The sequence below is a fragment of the Sus scrofa genome, chromosome 7, assembly GCF_000003025.6.
Source record: "Sus scrofa isolate TJ Tabasco breed Duroc chromosome 7, Sscrofa11.1, whole genome shotgun sequence".
Lineage (NCBI taxonomy): Eukaryota > Metazoa > Chordata > Mammalia > Artiodactyla > Suidae > Sus > Sus scrofa.
In genome coordinates this window covers 1,939,685-1,958,012 of record NC_010449.5, presented here as the reverse complement: position 1 = coordinate 1,958,012, position 18,328 = coordinate 1,939,685, and the positions used below count along the sequence as shown (strand labels likewise).

The following is an 18,328-nucleotide window of genomic DNA, read 5'->3' as shown; positions in this document are numbered from 1 at the left end:
CTGTGAAACAGGAGCTGAGACAGAAACCGCTGGGTGAGGGAGCTGGCGGGGCTCAGGCGGCCGGCGCGGAGCTGATCCCCTGGAGCGCGGCGCGCGGGCGGCCCTCTGGGCCCAGCCGGGGCTCACCTCGGCGCGCCTCGGCACTAGGGGGGCGGGCGCGGCCCCCGCTTGGCTTCTTCCCCGCGGTTCCGACCCACGGGAGCCGCCACCCCCAGGTGCTGACACCAGCCACCGCCCTTTCCCCTGGACGCGGTCACCTTCCCGAGGGCTGGGCGCGCGGCAACGGGGACTCCGACCTGAGCCGAGTCTTTAGCTTGTGTGACCCTTGACACGGCTCAAGCTCGACCCCTCTGCAGCAGTGGGAGCTGGATTAGAAACTCCGCGTCAGGCCCCGTGTCCCTGGAGCCAGGGCACGTGGGCGCTGCTCTGCCCCTCGCCCGACCCCTCCCAACCTTCACGCCGGCAGCAGCGGCTGGAACCTCTGCCCCGAGCTGCAGTCCCGGCGCAATGGGTGTTCGGGGGCGGCTGTGCTTTTGTTCTCTCGGCCCCTCTTTGTGCCCTGGAAGTGGCTTGAAAGCCCCTCTTCCACCCCCAGAGGGAAAGGGAGGCGGCGACAGTTTGCTGACAGTTCTGGGAGGGTCTCGGGCAACAGCTGTGGGCTCCTCTCTGCCGCAGGAACCCGGGTCGTTCGGCCCCTCTCGCCTGGGGATGAAAAGGGGTCGCGTCACCTCCCAGATGACCCGTCAAGAGGCGGGGTAGGGGAGGGGGCGCCTCACCTAGGGAACTGCGGGGGCCAGGTTGCAGCGCGCTCTCTCTCCTCTTTCTCACGCGCACACACACACACACACACACACGAAGGTAACAAAGAGACCAGCTCCTTGGACTCCCTGGATACTACGGGTTTGGAGTGTGAGGCTGCGCCTCTGCGCACGCGCACTGTGTGCGTGTCAGGGTCTCGGGGGGCCTCTCCCTCGCGGTGCTGCAGTTTTCAGGCGTGTCCCTCACCCGCACCAGCAGCACGAAGGTTGAGGACCTCGTGGCCGCCTCGGGGTCCTGCGCCTGGTGGAAGATGTGAATGCTAGCGGCGGGCTCAGGCGAGAACCTCCGAGGAACCCAGCCCCTTAATGGACAATAGATGAACCGAACCCAGACTGGAGAGCGCCTGGGGTGTGATTTTTAACTACTCAGTTGTGGGATGTAACCCACACATTTCCGAGTTCTTTGTTCTGCCGCAGCCCCGCCTCCCGAACCCCACCCTCTTCCGACTGCTGGACAGTCCACCCTGCGCGGCCAGCCACACCCACCGCATCCACTCCTAAGGACAAAAGCCGACCCAAGGGATGGAGGGGTCCTAGGCACCAGTCGGGGAGCTATGGACTCCCGGAGAGGGTCGGGCAGGGCGAAGGAGGCGCCGAGGTCGCCCCTCCCCCGATGCTGCCGCCCCAGAGAAAGGGAGCAAGAGGCCCTTGACAGAGACAAAAGAGAGGATGCGCGGCTGTGGGTGGGGGGAGGGCCGAGGGCGGAGGGCACCCTGAGGCTCTTGGGTCACGGCTCTTCAGATCCGAACACCCTGATCACGCAAGACTTCCTCCCGGGGCCGCCTGCCCTCTCCCAAGACTCTGTGTGATCGAGGTTCGGGCGCCGGACAGCCCTTGGCTTCTAATGGTTGGGGAAAGGGTCAGTGGTCTCACCAGGGAGGGTGGCTTAGGGACCTCCCGCCCTTGGCGGAGGCGATGCCGCAATCCGCGCGGGTATGGAAACCTGCGCCACCCAGCCCTACCACCTGCCAGCGCCCGGCGCACAGAGCCTCCTTTCCAGCGCACCTGATGGCCTCTCCACCTGCTCCAGTTCCCCTGCACCCACCCGTCCAGTGCCACCTGCCCCCTACACACACACACCCGGCCTGCCACACGGGTCACCCTTGCCTCTTCCCCCACCCCCAATTCTCAGTGCCCAGCTTTTCCACATCCCCTCCAGTTCCAGACAATGCGCACGCCCCCCCGCCCCCCACTCCCCGCAGCCCCCACTCCTCGCCGGTCCGCCAGCCTGCGCTGATTGGCCGCGGGCCCGTAGTCCAGCCCCCCGGACGGTCCCTGGGGCTCGGAGCATTACGTCAGCGGGACCTGGAGAGAGCTAGCGCGAAGGGGACTGGGGGGCTCGGGTTGGGGGCGCGGCCTGCGCGGGCGGGCCCAGCCTCCTCGCATAAAAGGCCGAGCCCGCTGGGCAGGCGCTCTCAGCCGGTCGGTTCCCGAGCGCGTTCCTGGTGACCCCGCCGTGGGTGTGTAGGGAGGACGGACAGAGTGACCAGACGCCGACCGGGGCCGGAAGAAGCGAGCTAGCACCATGCGTGAGATCGTGCACATCCAGGCGGGCCAGTGCGGCAATCAGATCGGCGCCAAGGTGGGCGCTGGGGACCCCCGGGGCGGGGGCGGGGTGGGGGCGGGGACCCGGGCTTAACGCCCTCGGGGTTCTGGGCGCCGCGCGTCGTCCCGAGCAGGCCCCGGGCCCTCTGAACGCAGACTTTCCTGGCTGCTTTGTGCCGCCGAGAGGGGCGTGGACCTGGAGGCGACTTTGGCGGGGGCGGGGGAGGAACCTTTCTTAACTTTCTGCGGTAACTCGTTTGGAATCCCGGTCCCTCGGCCTCCCCTTCCTCCTTGCTCCTCGCTTAGCCCGGCACGCGGGCCTGGAGAGCGCGCGGGTGTGTCCGCAAGGCTGCGCGCGCCCGCCTACGGGCGGGGCCCCGACGCCGGGAAAATTGATTTTACTCGCTGGAACCCGAGTCGAGCTGCGGGGGGAGGAGGGGAGCGATCGTCAGAGGAGAGCGATCGCCTTAAGCCTCGGGATGTGCTATGAATCTAAAATCGCCCCGTCCCCCCCCCCCCCCGCTTCAGCTCCCTCTGGTCCCTCTACCCCTCCCACCCCCTCGGCGCCACTTGAGCCCCGGCCGCCGCCTCTCGCCGCCGCTAGTGCCGGCCTTACAGTTGCCGAGACACCCCCACCTCCTGCCGCGAGCAGCTGTTCGCCCGGGAAACGCCCATTTTCTACCCAGTGACCCTGCAAAATGCAAACCCTGCGGCTGTGCCGGGCTGGGCTGCCCCGAAGCCCTGCAAGGTGGCTGGTCCGGGCTTCGCCTTGAGTCCCCGCCTCTCTGCGCCGTGGGGCGTGGCTCAGCACCACCGTTTTCTGCGTTTCAGTTTTGGGAGGTCATCAGCGACGAGCATGGCATCGACCCCACTGGCAGTTACCATGGCGACAGTGACTTGCAGCTGGAGAGGATCAACGTGTACTACAATGAAGCCACTGGTGAGTGTCTTTCCACGCCCCCTCTCCCCGGGGGCCTGACCCCAGGAAGGTGGCCCCTGGGAACGTGGCCCGAGGGGAGGGAGGGTGGACTAACCGATTTAGGGCTCTCGCTCTTTAACTGCGGGTTTCCAGTGGGCGTCCCTTTGAGAATCCAGACCTCCCAGGTCCTTCTTTGTTTGGGGGCGACCGCAGTGCCTGCAAGACGCCCTCCTCTTCAGAGCTCTCTGCCTGCAGGTCTATGTCCAGCTCTGTCCCCACAGGTAACAAGTATGTGCCCCGGGCCATCCTGGTGGATCTGGAGCCGGGCACCATGGACTCGGTCAGGTCTGGACCCTTCGGCCAGATCTTCAGGCCCGACAACTTCGTGTTTGGTGAGTGGCTGACATGGTGATGGCATGTTGGGTCATTTTATGTTGGACAGCTCAGGGTGGAGGGGCGTGTCTGCCGTAGAGAAAGTATGGAGTTGTGTGTCGATTTTGTCTTAATATGAGCTGAAACTAAATGCCTTTGAATCTCTAATGCCCAGTTCCTAACCCTTCTTATTTATATTATGTCCATGACCGAGTATTTTCATGTCTAGCCAGTTTCGTTATAACCTGAAAAAATCTTATCTGAGGCTGACTCATTGGGTTATATTATGGGGATTAAGGTAAAGAGGAATGTAATGCAATCATCAATGGCTTATGAGGACTCTCCCCCTGGCAGGCCAGAGCGGTGCCGGCAACAACTGGGCCAAGGGCCACTACACAGAGGGCGCCGAGCTGGTGGACTCGGTCCTGGACGTGGTCAGGAAGGAGTCAGAGAGCTGTGACTGTCTGCAGGGCTTCCAGCTGACCCACTCGCTGGGGGGCGGCACGGGTTCGGGGATGGGCACCCTGCTCATCAGCAAGATCCGCGAGGAGTACCCCGACCGCATCATGAACACCTTCAGCGTCATGCCCTCGCCCAAGGTCTCGGACACGGTGGTCGAGCCCTACAACGCCACCCTCTCCGTGCACCAGCTGGTGGAGAACACGGATGAGACCTATTGCATCGACAACGAGGCCCTGTACGACATCTGCTTCCGCACCCTGAAGCTGACCACGCCCACCTACGGGGACCTCAACCACCTGGTGTCGGCCACCATGAGCGGGGTCACCACGTGCCTGCGCTTCCCGGGCCAGCTCAACGCCGACCTGCGCAAGCTGGCCGTGAACATGGTGCCCTTCCCGCGCCTGCACTTCTTCATGCCCGGCTTCGCGCCGCTGACCAGCCGCGGCAGCCAGCAGTACCGCGCGCTGACGGTGCCCGAGCTCACGCAGCAGATGTTCGACTCCAAGAACATGATGGCCGCCTGCGACCCGCGCCACGGCCGCTACCTGACGGTGGCCGCCATCTTCCGCGGCCGCATGTCCATGAAGGAGGTGGACGAGCAGATGCTCAACGTGCAGAACAAGAACAGCAGCTACTTCGTGGAGTGGATCCCCAACAACGTCAAGACGGCCGTGTGCGACATCCCGCCGCGCGGCCTCAAGATGTCGGCCACCTTCATCGGCAACAGCACGGCCATCCAGGAGCTGTTCAAGCGCATCTCGGAGCAGTTCACGGCCATGTTCCGGCGCAAGGCCTTCCTGCACTGGTACACGGGCGAGGGCATGGACGAGATGGAGTTCACCGAGGCCGAGAGCAACATGAACGACCTGGTGTCCGAGTACCAGCAGTACCAGGACGCCACGGCCGACGAGCAGGGCGAGTTCGAGGAGGAGGAGGGCGAGGACGAGGCCTGAGGGCACGATGCACGGGCGAGGCAGGGTAGGGAAGCCGAGGAAGGTGAGCGGGAGGGGGGCTGACGCAAGGAGAGAAGCATGGTCTGTGGTCTCCGCTAGGTGTCGCTGGTTCTCTGGTGCTCTTCACTGTTGCCTGTCCCTTTTTTCTTTTTGTAACATTGATGACACCCGTGTAACACTGGAGATCGTTCTGAACTACTGTTGTAATGGCTAAAATCACATAAACGTTTGTGTCCTAATGGTGTCTTCTCTGTCTCCTCTTTCTCTTTATTAGTAATATAAATGTAACTTTGAGAACACATCCTACAGAAGCCTTCCTTCCGAAAAGCAAAGGAATGGGGGGAAGCTCAAATACATTGACTTTTTAGCCTGGTAAAACTGAACCAGAGTCACACCCCGATGAAGATAGGCGATCCATCCGAACTGTAAGATGCCTTTAAGGGAATATCTTATTAGCTGAGAGATGCCTGCTTGAAAACACACTGATGTATCTTCATGGGGAAATCCTACTATACTTTTATTGTCTTTACACACACACAAAATGTGAATAGTAACTACACGTACACAGCACCCAATTCTAAAGGATAGAGAGTGGAAAGCCTCCTCGTGTGTCCCTTCTTCATACATTTTCCTCCCTCCAGGGCAACCCTTCTGATATTGTCATCTTTCTTGCGTCCTTGCAGAGATATTTCATGTCTTCAAACCTACTTGGATCCTTCCCTTTGTCTTTCTTTACACCTTGTGATATTAACATTATTCTAGCCTCCTTTTTTCAGGAAACAATGTGTCTCTAAAACACAGAGAGCGGCCTCCTTTAAATGGATACATAGTATCCATTGTGTACTGGCGGCCATATTTTAGTTAACCCATTCCATACCGATGGACATGCAGGTGATTTGTACTTTGATCTCGTAGCACCACAGTGAATGATTTTGTGCATGTCTTATTGTGTACACTCCTCTAAGTGGAATTTTCTGTCAAAGGCAATGTAATACTCTGACATTTTAAAATAAGGAAATCCCCTGTACTTAGGAATAGCCATAGATTTCTAAATTGTTAACACACTAAAATTCTCAAGCAACTGTTCCTACCAGCAACTGTGTTTGCACTGCATTACACACTATTTGCATATAAATTATCTTTGAATTTTATATGCCATTATACATTCTGGGCTATTGGAGAACTTTAAATAGGTAAGCCACAATAATTTTCAGTTTATTGCATTCTTACCATCGAGCATTGGGATTTGGGATTTGAACCAAGCCTGCCTCGAGACTTGAACTCAATTTCTAAAGAAGCTGTGCGTTTTTAATGAGTGAATTTCAGTTGGAATTGTATGCTTATGGGCTCAATTACACTTTGTCAAAATGTGCCAAGGCTCTGCCTTAATCCAGGCCAGTCAGTTTCTTGGTTTGGGAAGAGAAGGGGAGTGTAATTAATAAACACATGTACCAAACAGGAAGAAAGAAATTCCAAGAAAACTGTAGGTTTATGGCTTTTCTAATTTTTAGAAAACTTTAATATTAGAGAAAATAGTACTTTAAATCTGACCCTGTATTTATTTCATTCTACTTAGCGCCACTCCTACTTGTTTTGTTTTTGTTTTTGTTTTTTGTTTTTGGTCTTTTTGCTATTTCTTTGGGCCGCTTCTGCGGCATATGGAGGTTCCCAGGCTAGGGGTCGAATCGGAGCTGTAGCCACTGGCCTACGCCAGAGCCACAGCAACGCAGGATCCGAGCCGCGTCTGTGACCTACACCACAGCTCACGGCAACGCCGGATCGTTAACCCACTGAGCAAGGCAGGGACCGAACCCGCAACCTCATGGTTCCTAGTCAGATTCGTTAACCACTGCGACACGACGGGAACTCCTGTTTTTGTTTTTTAAAGAAGATGAAGAAGGAGGAGGAAGATGAGGTGTGGATTAGGGATTTACATATTAAAGAGGCTGAAGGATATTTGGAAAGCGTTTCAAAGAAAAAGTGAGAGCAGTGTCACTCTGAACATTGTGAAAATAGGTTCATTCTACCAAACGGCCCCCAAATGGAAACGAGCAGCCGTTCACTCTATGATATTACACATCGTAAAACCGGACTCAGAAACTGGCTTCTGCTCCAGTTTCTCACATTTAGTAGTGAACCGGCAGGTGCCTTTCCTGTGAGCTGGTATAAAGCTTCCAACAATGTCACTGACTGAGAACATTAATTTGAAGTGCCCTGCACATGTGGGTCAGCTGCCAGGCACCCTCCCCCCATCTGCCCTTGGCCATGCATTCACCACCACCTGTCAGACAGGATGGGTAACCTTGGAAACAAGAGGGAATCCTGCCAGGTGCCTGTTGGCATAGGGGTCCTGCGTCTCTTCCCACCTTGTGAGAACAGAGTGGACAGGAGGCACCCAGCAGGCCAGCCTGTCCCACAGCCACTGCAGCCTGCCTAGAACAGGGGTGCAGGTGGACCTGCCAGGCAGGTGCTCGGGGGCAAAGCCCTAGAAGCCCAGTTGTCTAGTACTGATCTGAAAGGTGTACTTAGGGAAACGGCTCAAAAGCCCACAGATGCACAGACTAACAAGTGGATGAAGAGATATTTTTTGAAAGCGTTTCCGTAGTTACATCCCCCTGTGTGATGGGAACTAGTGGGGGGCGGTGCTGACAGTGCGTTTCCAACACCCGTTGCTACAAGGCACCAGGCAGACGGTCACTTCCGGGAGGCACAGCAGCCAAACCACAAGACCCTGGGATGTGATGCGGGATTCAGAGCCTGGGGTTGGGGAGGGCAAGTTGGAATCAGCCCAAGAGTCTGAGAAGGAACCCCAACATGCTTCAAACTGGCCGCACCTCTGCATCAACGCCAGTGAGGATTGGAGACCAGCTCTCATCTCATCCCTGAGAGTGGGTCAGAGGAACAGAAATTTGAGCTAAAAGTAACTGTGAGAGATCGTCCAGCTGAACTTCCTTATTTTGTAAGGAAGGGGACAGAGGGTCAGAGGATTTTGTGTCAGTTCACAGCACTCCCTACAAATCAGAGTTTGGACCCTGCTCTTTCCTCTAAGCTGTCCCCTCTCAGGTCCTGCGGTTTACAAGCCCACACGGGGGTGGGGTGGGTGACGACGAAGGGAAACTGTTCCAGCTTCAAGGAAAAATCCAAACGTGCTCCTGGGTCCACGCTCAACCGTCCCACGTGGGCTGGGCACAGATGAAGTGCCAAGGCTTTTGGCTCTGACCCAGTCACTGCCAGGCAATGCAGAGTTTGCTGGTTCTAAAACACCACACGCACACAGATTCTAACGCAATTATGGCTGCAAGAAGAGTATTCCTTCGGGGGTACTTATTGTGAAATGAGTGGGAAGTTCATGAACAATCTTTGGAGGACTGCCTTTTCCACACCCTCATTTTAGTTAGGATGCGACCTGTGTACCAGACAACACTGCTTGACAACTACCACAAGGTTGCTTTCGTCCCACTGGGTGAGAAATTCTCTTGCAAGGTCATGCTTTGCTTTTCTTTCTTTCTTTCTTTCTTTCTCTCTCTCTCTCTCTCTCTCTCTCTCTCGCTCTTTCTTTCTTTCTTTCTTTCTTTCTTTCTTTCTTTCTTTTTTTTAAGGGCCATGCCCAAGGCATATGGAAGTTCCCAGACTAGTGATGGAATCAGAGCTGTAGCCGCCGGCCCATGCCACAGCCACAGCCATGCCAGATCCGAGTCTGTGACCTACACCACAGCTTACGACCCAGCTGGACCCTTAACACACTGAGCAGGGCCAGGAATCGAACTGTGTCCTCACGGATACTAGTTGGTTCATTACTGCAGAGCCACAGCAGGAACTCCAGGTCATCCTTTTCTAAATGCCTCACAGGTGAGCCATTCACTAGAAAACAGACTCGCTCGTACCTTGGTTTCTTGGAGGCTTTTCCCCTGCCTCCCCCGCCCTTCACGCCTTTCCTAAGGCAGGCAGACCCCAAGAGCCTGACTTCTTCGGCACAGTCTGCTCCCCTCAAGATGCTGCAATCATTTTTTCTTTTCTATTAATTGTGGTATGATTCACAAGATACGAACTTGCCATTTAAAAGAGTCCGAGTCAGCGGGTTTTAGTACATGCACGCAGTCGTGCAAGTGTCACCAACACAGGATTCCAGAATCTTTTCATCTCCCACACCCACCGGCTCTCCCTCCCCTTCCCCCCTGCCCTCCAACCCCTGGCAACCACTCATCTTTCTGCCTCTATGAACTTGTCTTTTCTGGACATTTCATATAAATGGGATCGTACAATAGGTGGTCTTTGTGTCTGGCTTTTAAATTTAGCATCCTTTCAAGCCTCATCCATGTAACATGCTTCGGGACTTCATTACGTTTTGCAGATGAATCATATTCCATTGTCTGCATTTGCCACATCTCGTTTATCCAGTCATCACCTGATGGACATTTAGCTTGTTTCCACTTTTGACCTATTAAGAATAATATGCTATGAACGCTCCTGCACAGTTTGTTTGGGAGTGTTTTTTGGTGTATGTATGTTTTCATTTCTCCTGGGCACATCCCAGGAGTGAAACTGCTGGGCCATGTGGTGTAAACTTGTGTTTATTAACTGTGAGTTCCACCTGTGAATGGATATGCTTTCAAATTTGCCCCAAAGGCTGGGATGGAAGAGGGATCAGACGAGCCGTGGGGTTTTCGTTCTTGTGCATTTGCATAGGCTGAGACCCGTAGTTTTAGAAGCAGGGGGAGCTGGAGAAATGGGACATGCCTCCATTTACAAATGAGGAGCCTAAGGCTCCGGTTGGGCAATGTCCTCAGGCCACTGTGTCCGGTTCTGGCTGATGTTCTTGCAATAGTGGTTTAGAGTTCTTTTTTTCCCTCTAACTTAGAAAAGTCTAGAGAGGAGCTCCCTGGTAGCTCAGTGGGTTAAGGATCTTGTATTGTCACTGCTGTGGCTCTGGTTTACAGCTGTGGTGCAGGTTCAATCCCTGGCCTGGGAACTTCCACATGCTGCAGGTGTGGCCCCTTCTGCAAAAAAAAAAAAAAAAAGTCTAGAGACACTCAGTACAGGCCAGGAAGCTCCACAAAACCCTCTCTCAGCTCTTTCCATTGCTGCCACAGGCCTTCAGCCTCCTGTTGTCCTCGGGCTGCTGGACGGCCACTGCTGCTCTGCTCGTGTGTCCGGCTCCTAGGTAAGAAGGGAGAGGGAGCATGAAGAGGCACCTTCCAGCAGAGTAAAGCCACTTGAAAGATTTGTGCCAGGAGCGCCCTCGTGGCCTCTGCTTTTCACTGGCCATGCTTCCTTGTGGAGGGTGGGGGGCGCTGAGCAAACATTCTCCACCTCTGCCCAACCCCCCCAACTTAGAGGTTCTTTTAGGAGGAAGTAGAGAAGGGCCCCCGAAGTTTCCTCCACAATCAGAGAGGGGCCAAGACGTGACGTTACCCCGGACCTCTTAGCTCCTATCCCAGAGCTCTCTGCAGGCACGAGTTTGCAAGGTGTTTCATACCAGGGGTCCTCATTTTCTTTTCTTTTCTTTCTCTCATTTTGTTTTGTTTGGTTTTGACATGTGACGTTTTATTGGCTTCCTGTTCACTAAGTCCCTTTGGAGGAGCATGTTTTTAGCTTCAGCGTATTCCGAATGCATAAAGCAGGCAGCCACCCTGTTGCATCTGCTCATCGAATTCGGAATGTTCACGCCCAGAGCTTCGTTACCCGCACATACCGCACACGAAGGACTTATTCAAAGTATGCGATGCCCTCCTTCCTTCTTTCTTTTTCTCTTCCTTTCTACCTTTTTCTTTTTAGGGCCACAACCACAGCGAGTGGAAGTTGCCAGGCTAGGGGCCACATCGGCCCACCCCACAGCCACAGCAATGCAGGATCCTTCACCTACTGAGCAAGGCCAGGGATTAAACCCATATCCTCGTAAATACTACTTGGGTTTGTTGTGCCACAGCAGGAACTCCGGCTTTGTCTTTCATAATACAAACTGCAAAACAAGCACAAACCCCCCTAAGGATCTATTTATACCCTTGCTTGGGACACATATTCTTCCCGTTCCTTCTACAGAATGGCAGGGTGGCAGGATTGCTGTTCTTATGTCCTCTGCCTGGTGTGTTCAATCCCTGTGTGCCTGTGGCTCTTTCTGGATATTCAGAATTCCATTTGGATGTCACTTCCTCCAAGAAGTCTTCCTGGATTACTACAGTGGCCTCTCTATACATAAGAGTCCCCATTTTCTAGCAATACTACCCAAAGTGATCTACAGATGTTCTGTGATCCCTAACAAATTACCCATGACATTTTTCACAGAACTAGAACAAATAATCCAAAAATTTATATGGAACCATAAAAGACCCAGAAATGCCAACACAATCCTGAGAGGGAAAAAAAAAGACAAACCAGGAGGCATAACTCTCCCAGACCTCAGACTATATTCAAAGCTATAGTAATTAAAACCATGTGGTCTTGGTACAAAAACAGACATACAGATCAATGGAACAGAACGGAGAACCCAGAAATAAATTTAGACACCTACGGTCAATTCATCTTTGACAAAGAGGCAAGAATATAAAATGGAAAAAAGACAGTCTCTTCAGCAAGTGGTGCTGGGACAACTGGACAACTGCATGTAAATCAATGAAACGAGAACACACCCTCACACCACGCACAGAAATAAACTCGACATGTCTTAAAGACTTAAACCTAAGACAAGACACCATGAAACTCCTAGAAGAGAACATGGGCAAAACATCCTCTGATATCAGCTGTACAAATGTTTCCTTAGGGAGTTCCCATCATGGCGCAGTGGTTAACGAATCCGACTAGGAACCATGAGGTTGCGGGTTCGGTCCCTGCCCTTGCTCAGTGGGTTAACGATCCGGCGTTGCCGTGACCTGTGGTGTAGGTCGCAGACGCGGCTCGGATCGCGCATTGCTGTGGCTGTGGCATAGGCTGGCAGCTACAGCTCCAATTAGACCCCTAGCCTGGGAACCTCCATATGCCACAGAAGCGGCCCAAAGAAATAGCAAAAAAAAAAAAAAAAAAAAAAAGACAAATGTTTCCTTAGGGCAGTCTCTCAAGGCAGTAGACATAAAAACAAAAATAAACAAATGGGTCATAATCAAACTTACAAGCTTTTGCACAGCAAAGGAAACCATAAAAAAAACCAAGGAGTTCCCGTCGTGGCACAGTGGTTAATGAATCCGACTAGGAACCATGAGGTTTTGGGCTCGAGCCCTGGCCTTGCTCAGTGGGTGAAGGATCCAGCATTGCTGTGAGCTGTGGTGTAGGTCACAGACGCGGCTCAGATCTGGTATTGCTGTAGCTTTGCTGTAGGCCAGCAGCTACAGCTCGGATTAGACCCCTAGCCTGGGAATCTCCATATGCCGGGGATGTGGCCCTAAAAAGACAAAAGACCAAAAAAAAAAAAAAAAAAAGTGCAGAAGACCTAATTAGACATTTCTCCAAAGAAGACATATGGATGGCCAGCAGGCACATGAAAAGATGCTCAGTATCATTAATTATTAGAGAAAAGCAAATAAAAACTACAATGAGGTACCACCTCACACCAGTCAGAATGGCCATCATTAAGAAGTGTACAAACAGCAAATGCTGGAGAGGGTGTGGTGAAAAGGGAACCTGCCTGCACTGTTGGTAGGAATGTAAGTTGGTGCAACGCTATGGAGAATAGTATGAAGGTACCTCAGAAAACTGAAAATAGAGTTAATATATCATCTAGTAATCCCACTCCTGGGCATATATCTGGACAAAACTATAATTCAAAAAGATACATGCACCTCAGTGTTCATAGCAGCATTATTCACAATAGCCAAGACATGGAAATAACCTAATGTCAATCAACAGATGAATGGATTAAGATGTGGTATATATATATATAATATACGTACAATGGAATACTACTCAGCCATAAAGAAGAATGAAATAATGCCATTTGCAGCAACATGGATGCAACTAGAGATTCTCACACTAAGAAAGCCAGAAAGAGAAGGATAAATACCATTTACCACTTATATGTGTAATCTAAAATATGACACACACACACAATGCAACACAAATGAACTTATGTACAAAACAGAAACAGACTCACAAAAGAGCCAGACTTGTGGTTGCCAGGGGGAAGAGAGAGGGATGGATGGGGAGTTTGGGGTTGGTAGATGCAAACTCCTACGTTTAGAATGGACAAAAAACAAGGTCTTACCATACAGCACAGGGAGCTGTGAAAAACTCTACGTCAATGAGGCAGAATCCAGACAAGCAACTGTTCAGCTTCTGCTTCCTTTGAAATCTCTGGGTGGATAGGCACACACTTTCAGGGTCCCACTTATAGGAAGGGGGCAGGGAATTGACATTCACCACATGCCAGGAATGTCACGGAAGGGGCGCCGTGTGGAGGGGAGGGAGGTCTCGGTGACGTCATCGGTCGACTCCAGGATCTTTGCCAAGTCACTTGCCCTCTAAATTCCTTTACAAAACAGAGTCCGAGTGTCTGCCTCTACAGAGGAGTAAACGGCGTTAAGGTGTGTACGGAGATGAGAACGTGATGACAAGCGGCAGCCTACTGTTTGCCCCCCTCCATCTCCTCAGGGGTACCGTACGGTCTGGGTGCTGTTGATTGCGTCTAGAACCCATTTAAAATTTACTTACAGAAGGAGTAAGGCTGGGAAATTGTTGGTTCATGTCATTTCAAAGCCCGGGGCCCGATGGTTCTGGTTTATGGGCCATAGTTGCCTGCTTCTTTGCACCTGTGAGCTGGATTTCCTTACAGTCCTTTAAACGCTGTCGGCGCCGGCACACAGCTTCATCACTTGGGATCACAGGGGTCCCTTTGCAAATGTGTCTTAAGCTTTGGGAGGCGAAGTAAAGCGCTCTGATCTCGGGCTGATTTAATGCCCGATCACCGCAGTGCTGGTGCATCCCAAGGCATTTCCATTCTCTCTAACGGGACGCAAGACAGCCTCAGCCCCGGGCGAGCTCCAGGAGCCGCTTGGAGCTCCTTCCACTTCCATGTCTGCCCTGGGCGGCCCCTGACTCTCCCTGGTTCCCCTGAATTCTGAGGGTTTGCTCCTCAACTCAGGGGGACCGCAAACCCTGCTTGAGTCTCCCCTCTCCCCCAACTCCTGCACCGCAGCCTGGAAACTGCCACCAAATGGCCTGCTGGGGCCACCCACACTAGTTCCACATCCCTTCTCCCCGGGGTCAATCCTTCATCACCCGCTCGCCAACATCTTGAGAACCATTATTTCATTGATTTCGCCCAGTTTTTTAGTTGTTTCAGGCAGGAGGGCAAATCCAGTTCCTGTTGCTCCATCTTGGCCAACAGGAGAATCTCTTCGTTTTCTTTGGATGGAAATATTTCTTCTCCCTTCCACCTACCAATTCTTACGACAGTACCTGTCCTGTGTATTCGCTCCTGTATGCCTTTTAGTTTGGACTTCATTTATGATTTTTTTCCCTTATTTTTACCCTTTTTTCTCACTTCTCTTACCTATTTGCAAATATTTTTTTCCATAAATCTCACTTCAGGAGTTCCTGTCGTGGCGCAGTGGTTAATAAATTCGACTAGGAACCACGAGGTTGCAGGTTCAGTCCCTGGCCTTGCTCAGTGGGTTAAGGATCCAGCGTTGCCGAGAGCTGTGGTGTAGGTTGCAGACGCAGCTTGGATCCCGAGTTGCTGTGGCTCTGGTGCAGGTCGGCAGCTTCAGCTCCGACTGGCCCCCTAGCCTGGCAACCTCCATGTGCTGCGGGAGCGGCCTAAGAAATGGCAAAAAGACAAAAAAAAAAAAAAAAAAAAAAAAGAATCTCACTTCAGAGTTTTTGTATTTTTTTGTATTTTTCAGAGTTTAATGTGTATTTTTTTCTTTCATGCTTGTTACCTTCTGCTTGATTTTTTTACTTCTTTCTAAACATTTTGACATTTTAGGTTACAGTTTTCATCCCTTTGAACCTGCTGTCTTTCTGGCATAGTTTCGGCATCTGTAGTGACATTATTCAGCTTCTCATTCTTCTTGATTTAATAGTTTGATAATTTGGGTGTCATTTGATCGTGATCTTTTTCTGTTGCCCCTTTTAAAGTGAAATGGGTTTTCCTGTATTTTTAAGAATAAAAGAAAGGCCAGGATGTCTTAAGAGCTGCATGGCTCTATAGCTCTCATCTGTTGTTTTCAGAAAGTGAATTTTTCCCTCCAAAAAACAGCTTACTTTCTGAGATGAACTTCAGTCTCCCTCTCTCATTTTTACTGGGATCTTTTCTGTCCTTGGCTGCTATTAATCCCATTTTCCATATCATGGACTCTGCTCCCAGGCCATTTTCTTACTATAAGCCTTGTTCGGAAAGGGAGTTTTCATTTTTCGGCCTGAGAGTCTGTAGGGTTGGTTTCTTGGTCTATTTCTTGGGGGGGGCGGAGATGGGGGAGGAAGACTCAGCTCTGGCCCCACTGGCCCTCTCCTCCAAGGATCCTGGAATCCAGTCATTTCCAAAGCCTTGTGGTATCACCTGTCATTCTTCTACTTGATTAACCATTTACTTATCCAAATATTCATCACACACCTGCTCGGGGGTGACACTGGGCTAAGAATACAAACAGGAATAAACACACCCCAGCCTTCAAGGAGCTTCCAAGCCAGTGGGAAGACAAATAGAAGCACAATTAAGTCCAACTAGGCTGCAGCAGATGCTGGGAAGATGTTGTGGAAACAGAAGACGTCCATGCAACCTCCTCGGTTTGAAAACAGGCCAATTTCTACCGAAAAGCAGCATTTGCAGCTCCCCAAACTGAAGGTCAAATGTGATTCACATGCTAATAGGAGTCAGGGTTCTCATCAGAGGGGGCCCGGCTGGATTCAACAATAGCTCTTGAAACAGCCAAGCTGTTATTACAGAAAATGCAGCCATATAATCAGCGCTGTCTCCTGCCAGCCCCTCACCGTCACCATCCGCCTGGCCCCCTTTGTCTCTGCGCTCCTCTCCTCTAGCCATCGTGACAGGCCTCTGGGAGGCAGGGGGGCTGCTGCCTGGTGTACGTTCTCGTCCTCTTCGTGGGAGGCACCCCAGGTCGTAGCTTTCCATCCTTCTGCGCCAAGAGGAGTCCTGGGTACGTCTGTATTCTGGACCCGCAATGATCCTCCCCGCCCTGTGCCTCCTGTCACCTGGAGGCCCACAGGCTGGCTCCTCAGCCAGTACGTCACTGGATCCCGCCCCTGTGTTTGGACATCCTCATAAAAAGCCGGGGGTGGCTGTGCGCAGGCACAGGAGGGGCACCTTGCCCAGAGCAGTCTTTCTGGGCAGATCATACGGCAGCGACGGGTGTGTCCTGCTTCCATTCCTCATACTCGAAGGTTAAGTTAGAGACTTTAAAGAGGCCTGGAAGGTTACCGTGGAACTGGCTATGTTTCCCCAGCACACACTGTGATGCCACCAAGCCCCTCGGCTTTGCATAGAATGAGATGAAAAGGGAATTCAGATGCTCTGCAGCTTCTAAAACTAGTCTGTCTTGTTTCACCAAGTGTTGGGAACAGCTAATCTTTCCTACTTTGGCGGCTTTGAAACTGTTTCACTTTTATGTCATTGAACAGTTAAAGTCCATTCTTTTTATGAGAAAAGGGTTTTGGAAAATATTTGATATTCTTCCTCTTCTCTTGAAATCATGCATTCACAAGCTCCACACACATTCAAAAATTATACATACATGGGAACACAAGACTCTGCATAGCAAAACAATCTTGAGAAAGAACAAAGCTGGAAGAATCAGGCTCCCTGACTTCAGATGATACTATAAAGCTGCAGTCATCAAAGCAGTATGGCACTGGCACAAAACACACATAGATCAATAGAACAGAACAGAGAGCCCAGAAATAAACCCACGCACTTACGGTCAATTAATCTAAGATAAATGAGGCAAGAATAGACAATGGAGAAAATGGGCTCTTTAATAAGCGGTGCTGGGAAAACTGGAAAGCTGCTTGTAAAAGAATGAAATCAGAACATTTTCTAACAAACTACACAAAATGTAACTCAAAATGGATTAAAGACCTAAATGTAAGATCAGAAACCAAAAAATCCTAGAAGAAAACACAGGCAGGACAGTCTTTGGCATAAATCACAGCAATGTTTTTGGATCTGTCTCCTAAAGCAAAAAAAAAAAAAAAAAAAAAGTGAAAATAAAAAGTGGAAGCAAGTTAAACTTAAAAGCTTTTGCACAGCAAAGGAAACCATTGACAAAATGAAAAGATAACCTACTGAATGGGAGAAAATATTTGTAAGTGAGGTGATAGATAAGGGCTTGATACCCAACATATATAAAGAGCTCATCCAACGCAACATAAAAAAAAAAACCCAAAACTCAATTTAAAAGTGGGCAGAACTGAAGAGAAATTTTTCCAATGAGGACATTCAGATGGAAAAAACTGGCACATGAAAATATGCTCAACATCACTAATCAGACAAATGCAAATGAGAACCACAGTGAGATATTACCTCATACTCGTTGGAACAGCTATCATAAAAAAAAATTACAAATTTTGGCAAGGATGTGGAGAAAAGGGAACACGTGTGCACTGTTGGTGGGAATGTACATTTGTGCAGCTATTGTGGAAAACAGTATGGAGGTTTCTCAGAAAACTAAATATAGAACAACCATATGATCCAGCAATTCCATTCCTGGGTATACATCTGGAAAAAAAAAATGAAAACACTACTTCGAAAAGATACATGCACCCCAGTGTTCACAGCAGCATTATTTATAATTGCCAAGATACAGAAGCAACTTAAGTGTCCATTAACAGATAAATGGATCAAGAAGATGTGGTGTATATATATACATATATGCAACAAAATACTACTTAGCATTAAAAAAAATGAAAGTTTGCCATTTGTAGCAACATAGATGGACTTGGAGGGTATTGTGCTAAGTGAAATAAATCAGCCGGAGAAAGACGTATATTGTATGATATTTATATGTAGACTCTAAAAAATAAGACAAACTCTGAACATAACGAAAAAGAAGCAGACTCACAGATACAGAGAACAAAATAGTGGTTTTACCAGTGGGGTGGAGGGGGGAGGGGCAAGACACGGGTACAGACTATTAGGCATAAAATAAGCTACAAGGATGAATTGCCCAACACGGGGACTATAGTCAGTATTCTGTAGTGATTATAACCTTTAAAAGTGGGTTGTTAATGGGGGTTCCCTTGTGGCACAGCAGGTAATGGATCTGGAAAAGTTCCCATGTTTTCACAGGGAAGGGGGCAGAGGAAGCTGGGAGAGA

At 50.9% G+C, this 18,328-nt stretch overlaps 2 protein-coding genes across 2 annotated transcripts in view; both read left to right on the top strand.

The window, feature by feature from the left end:
- TUBB2B (tubulin, beta 2B class IIb) lies at positions 2,233–5,308 on the top strand. Its single transcript, NM_001243434.1, has 4 exons — positions 2,233–2,400; positions 3,195–3,303; positions 3,564–3,674; positions 4,009–5,308. Exons 1-4 carry the CDS (start codon positions 2,344–2,346, stop codon positions 5,067–5,069), a joined length of 1,338 nt encoding a protein of 445 aa, NP_001230363.1. The 5' UTR covers positions 2,233–2,343; the 3' UTR covers positions 5,070–5,308.
- LOC110261696 overlaps positions 5,077–18,328 on the top strand; it is a 28,186-nt gene continuing 14,934 nt past the window's right edge. Inside the window, exons 1-3 of the mRNA XM_021099997.1 lie at positions 5,077–5,112; positions 8,133–8,246; positions 10,160–10,230. Of these exons, the coding sequence (XP_020955656.1) occupies positions 5,077–5,112; positions 8,133–8,246; positions 10,160–10,230 (221 nt within the window). The remainder of the gene's footprint in view (positions 5,113–8,132; positions 8,247–10,159; positions 10,231–18,328) is intronic.

Coding starts and splice junctions, on each gene's coding strand:
- TUBB2B (NM_001243434.1), top strand. CDS start 2,344: ATGCGTGAGATCGTGCACATCCAGGCGGGCCAGTGCGGCAATCAGATC. Junction 3,304..3,563: donor GTACTACAATGAAGCCACTG/GTGAGTGTCTTT, acceptor CTGTCCCCACAG/GTAACAAGTATGTGCCCCGG. Junction 3,675..4,008: donor GCCCGACAACTTCGTGTTTG/GTGAGTGGCTGA, acceptor TCCCCCTGGCAG/GCCAGAGCGGTGCCGGCAAC.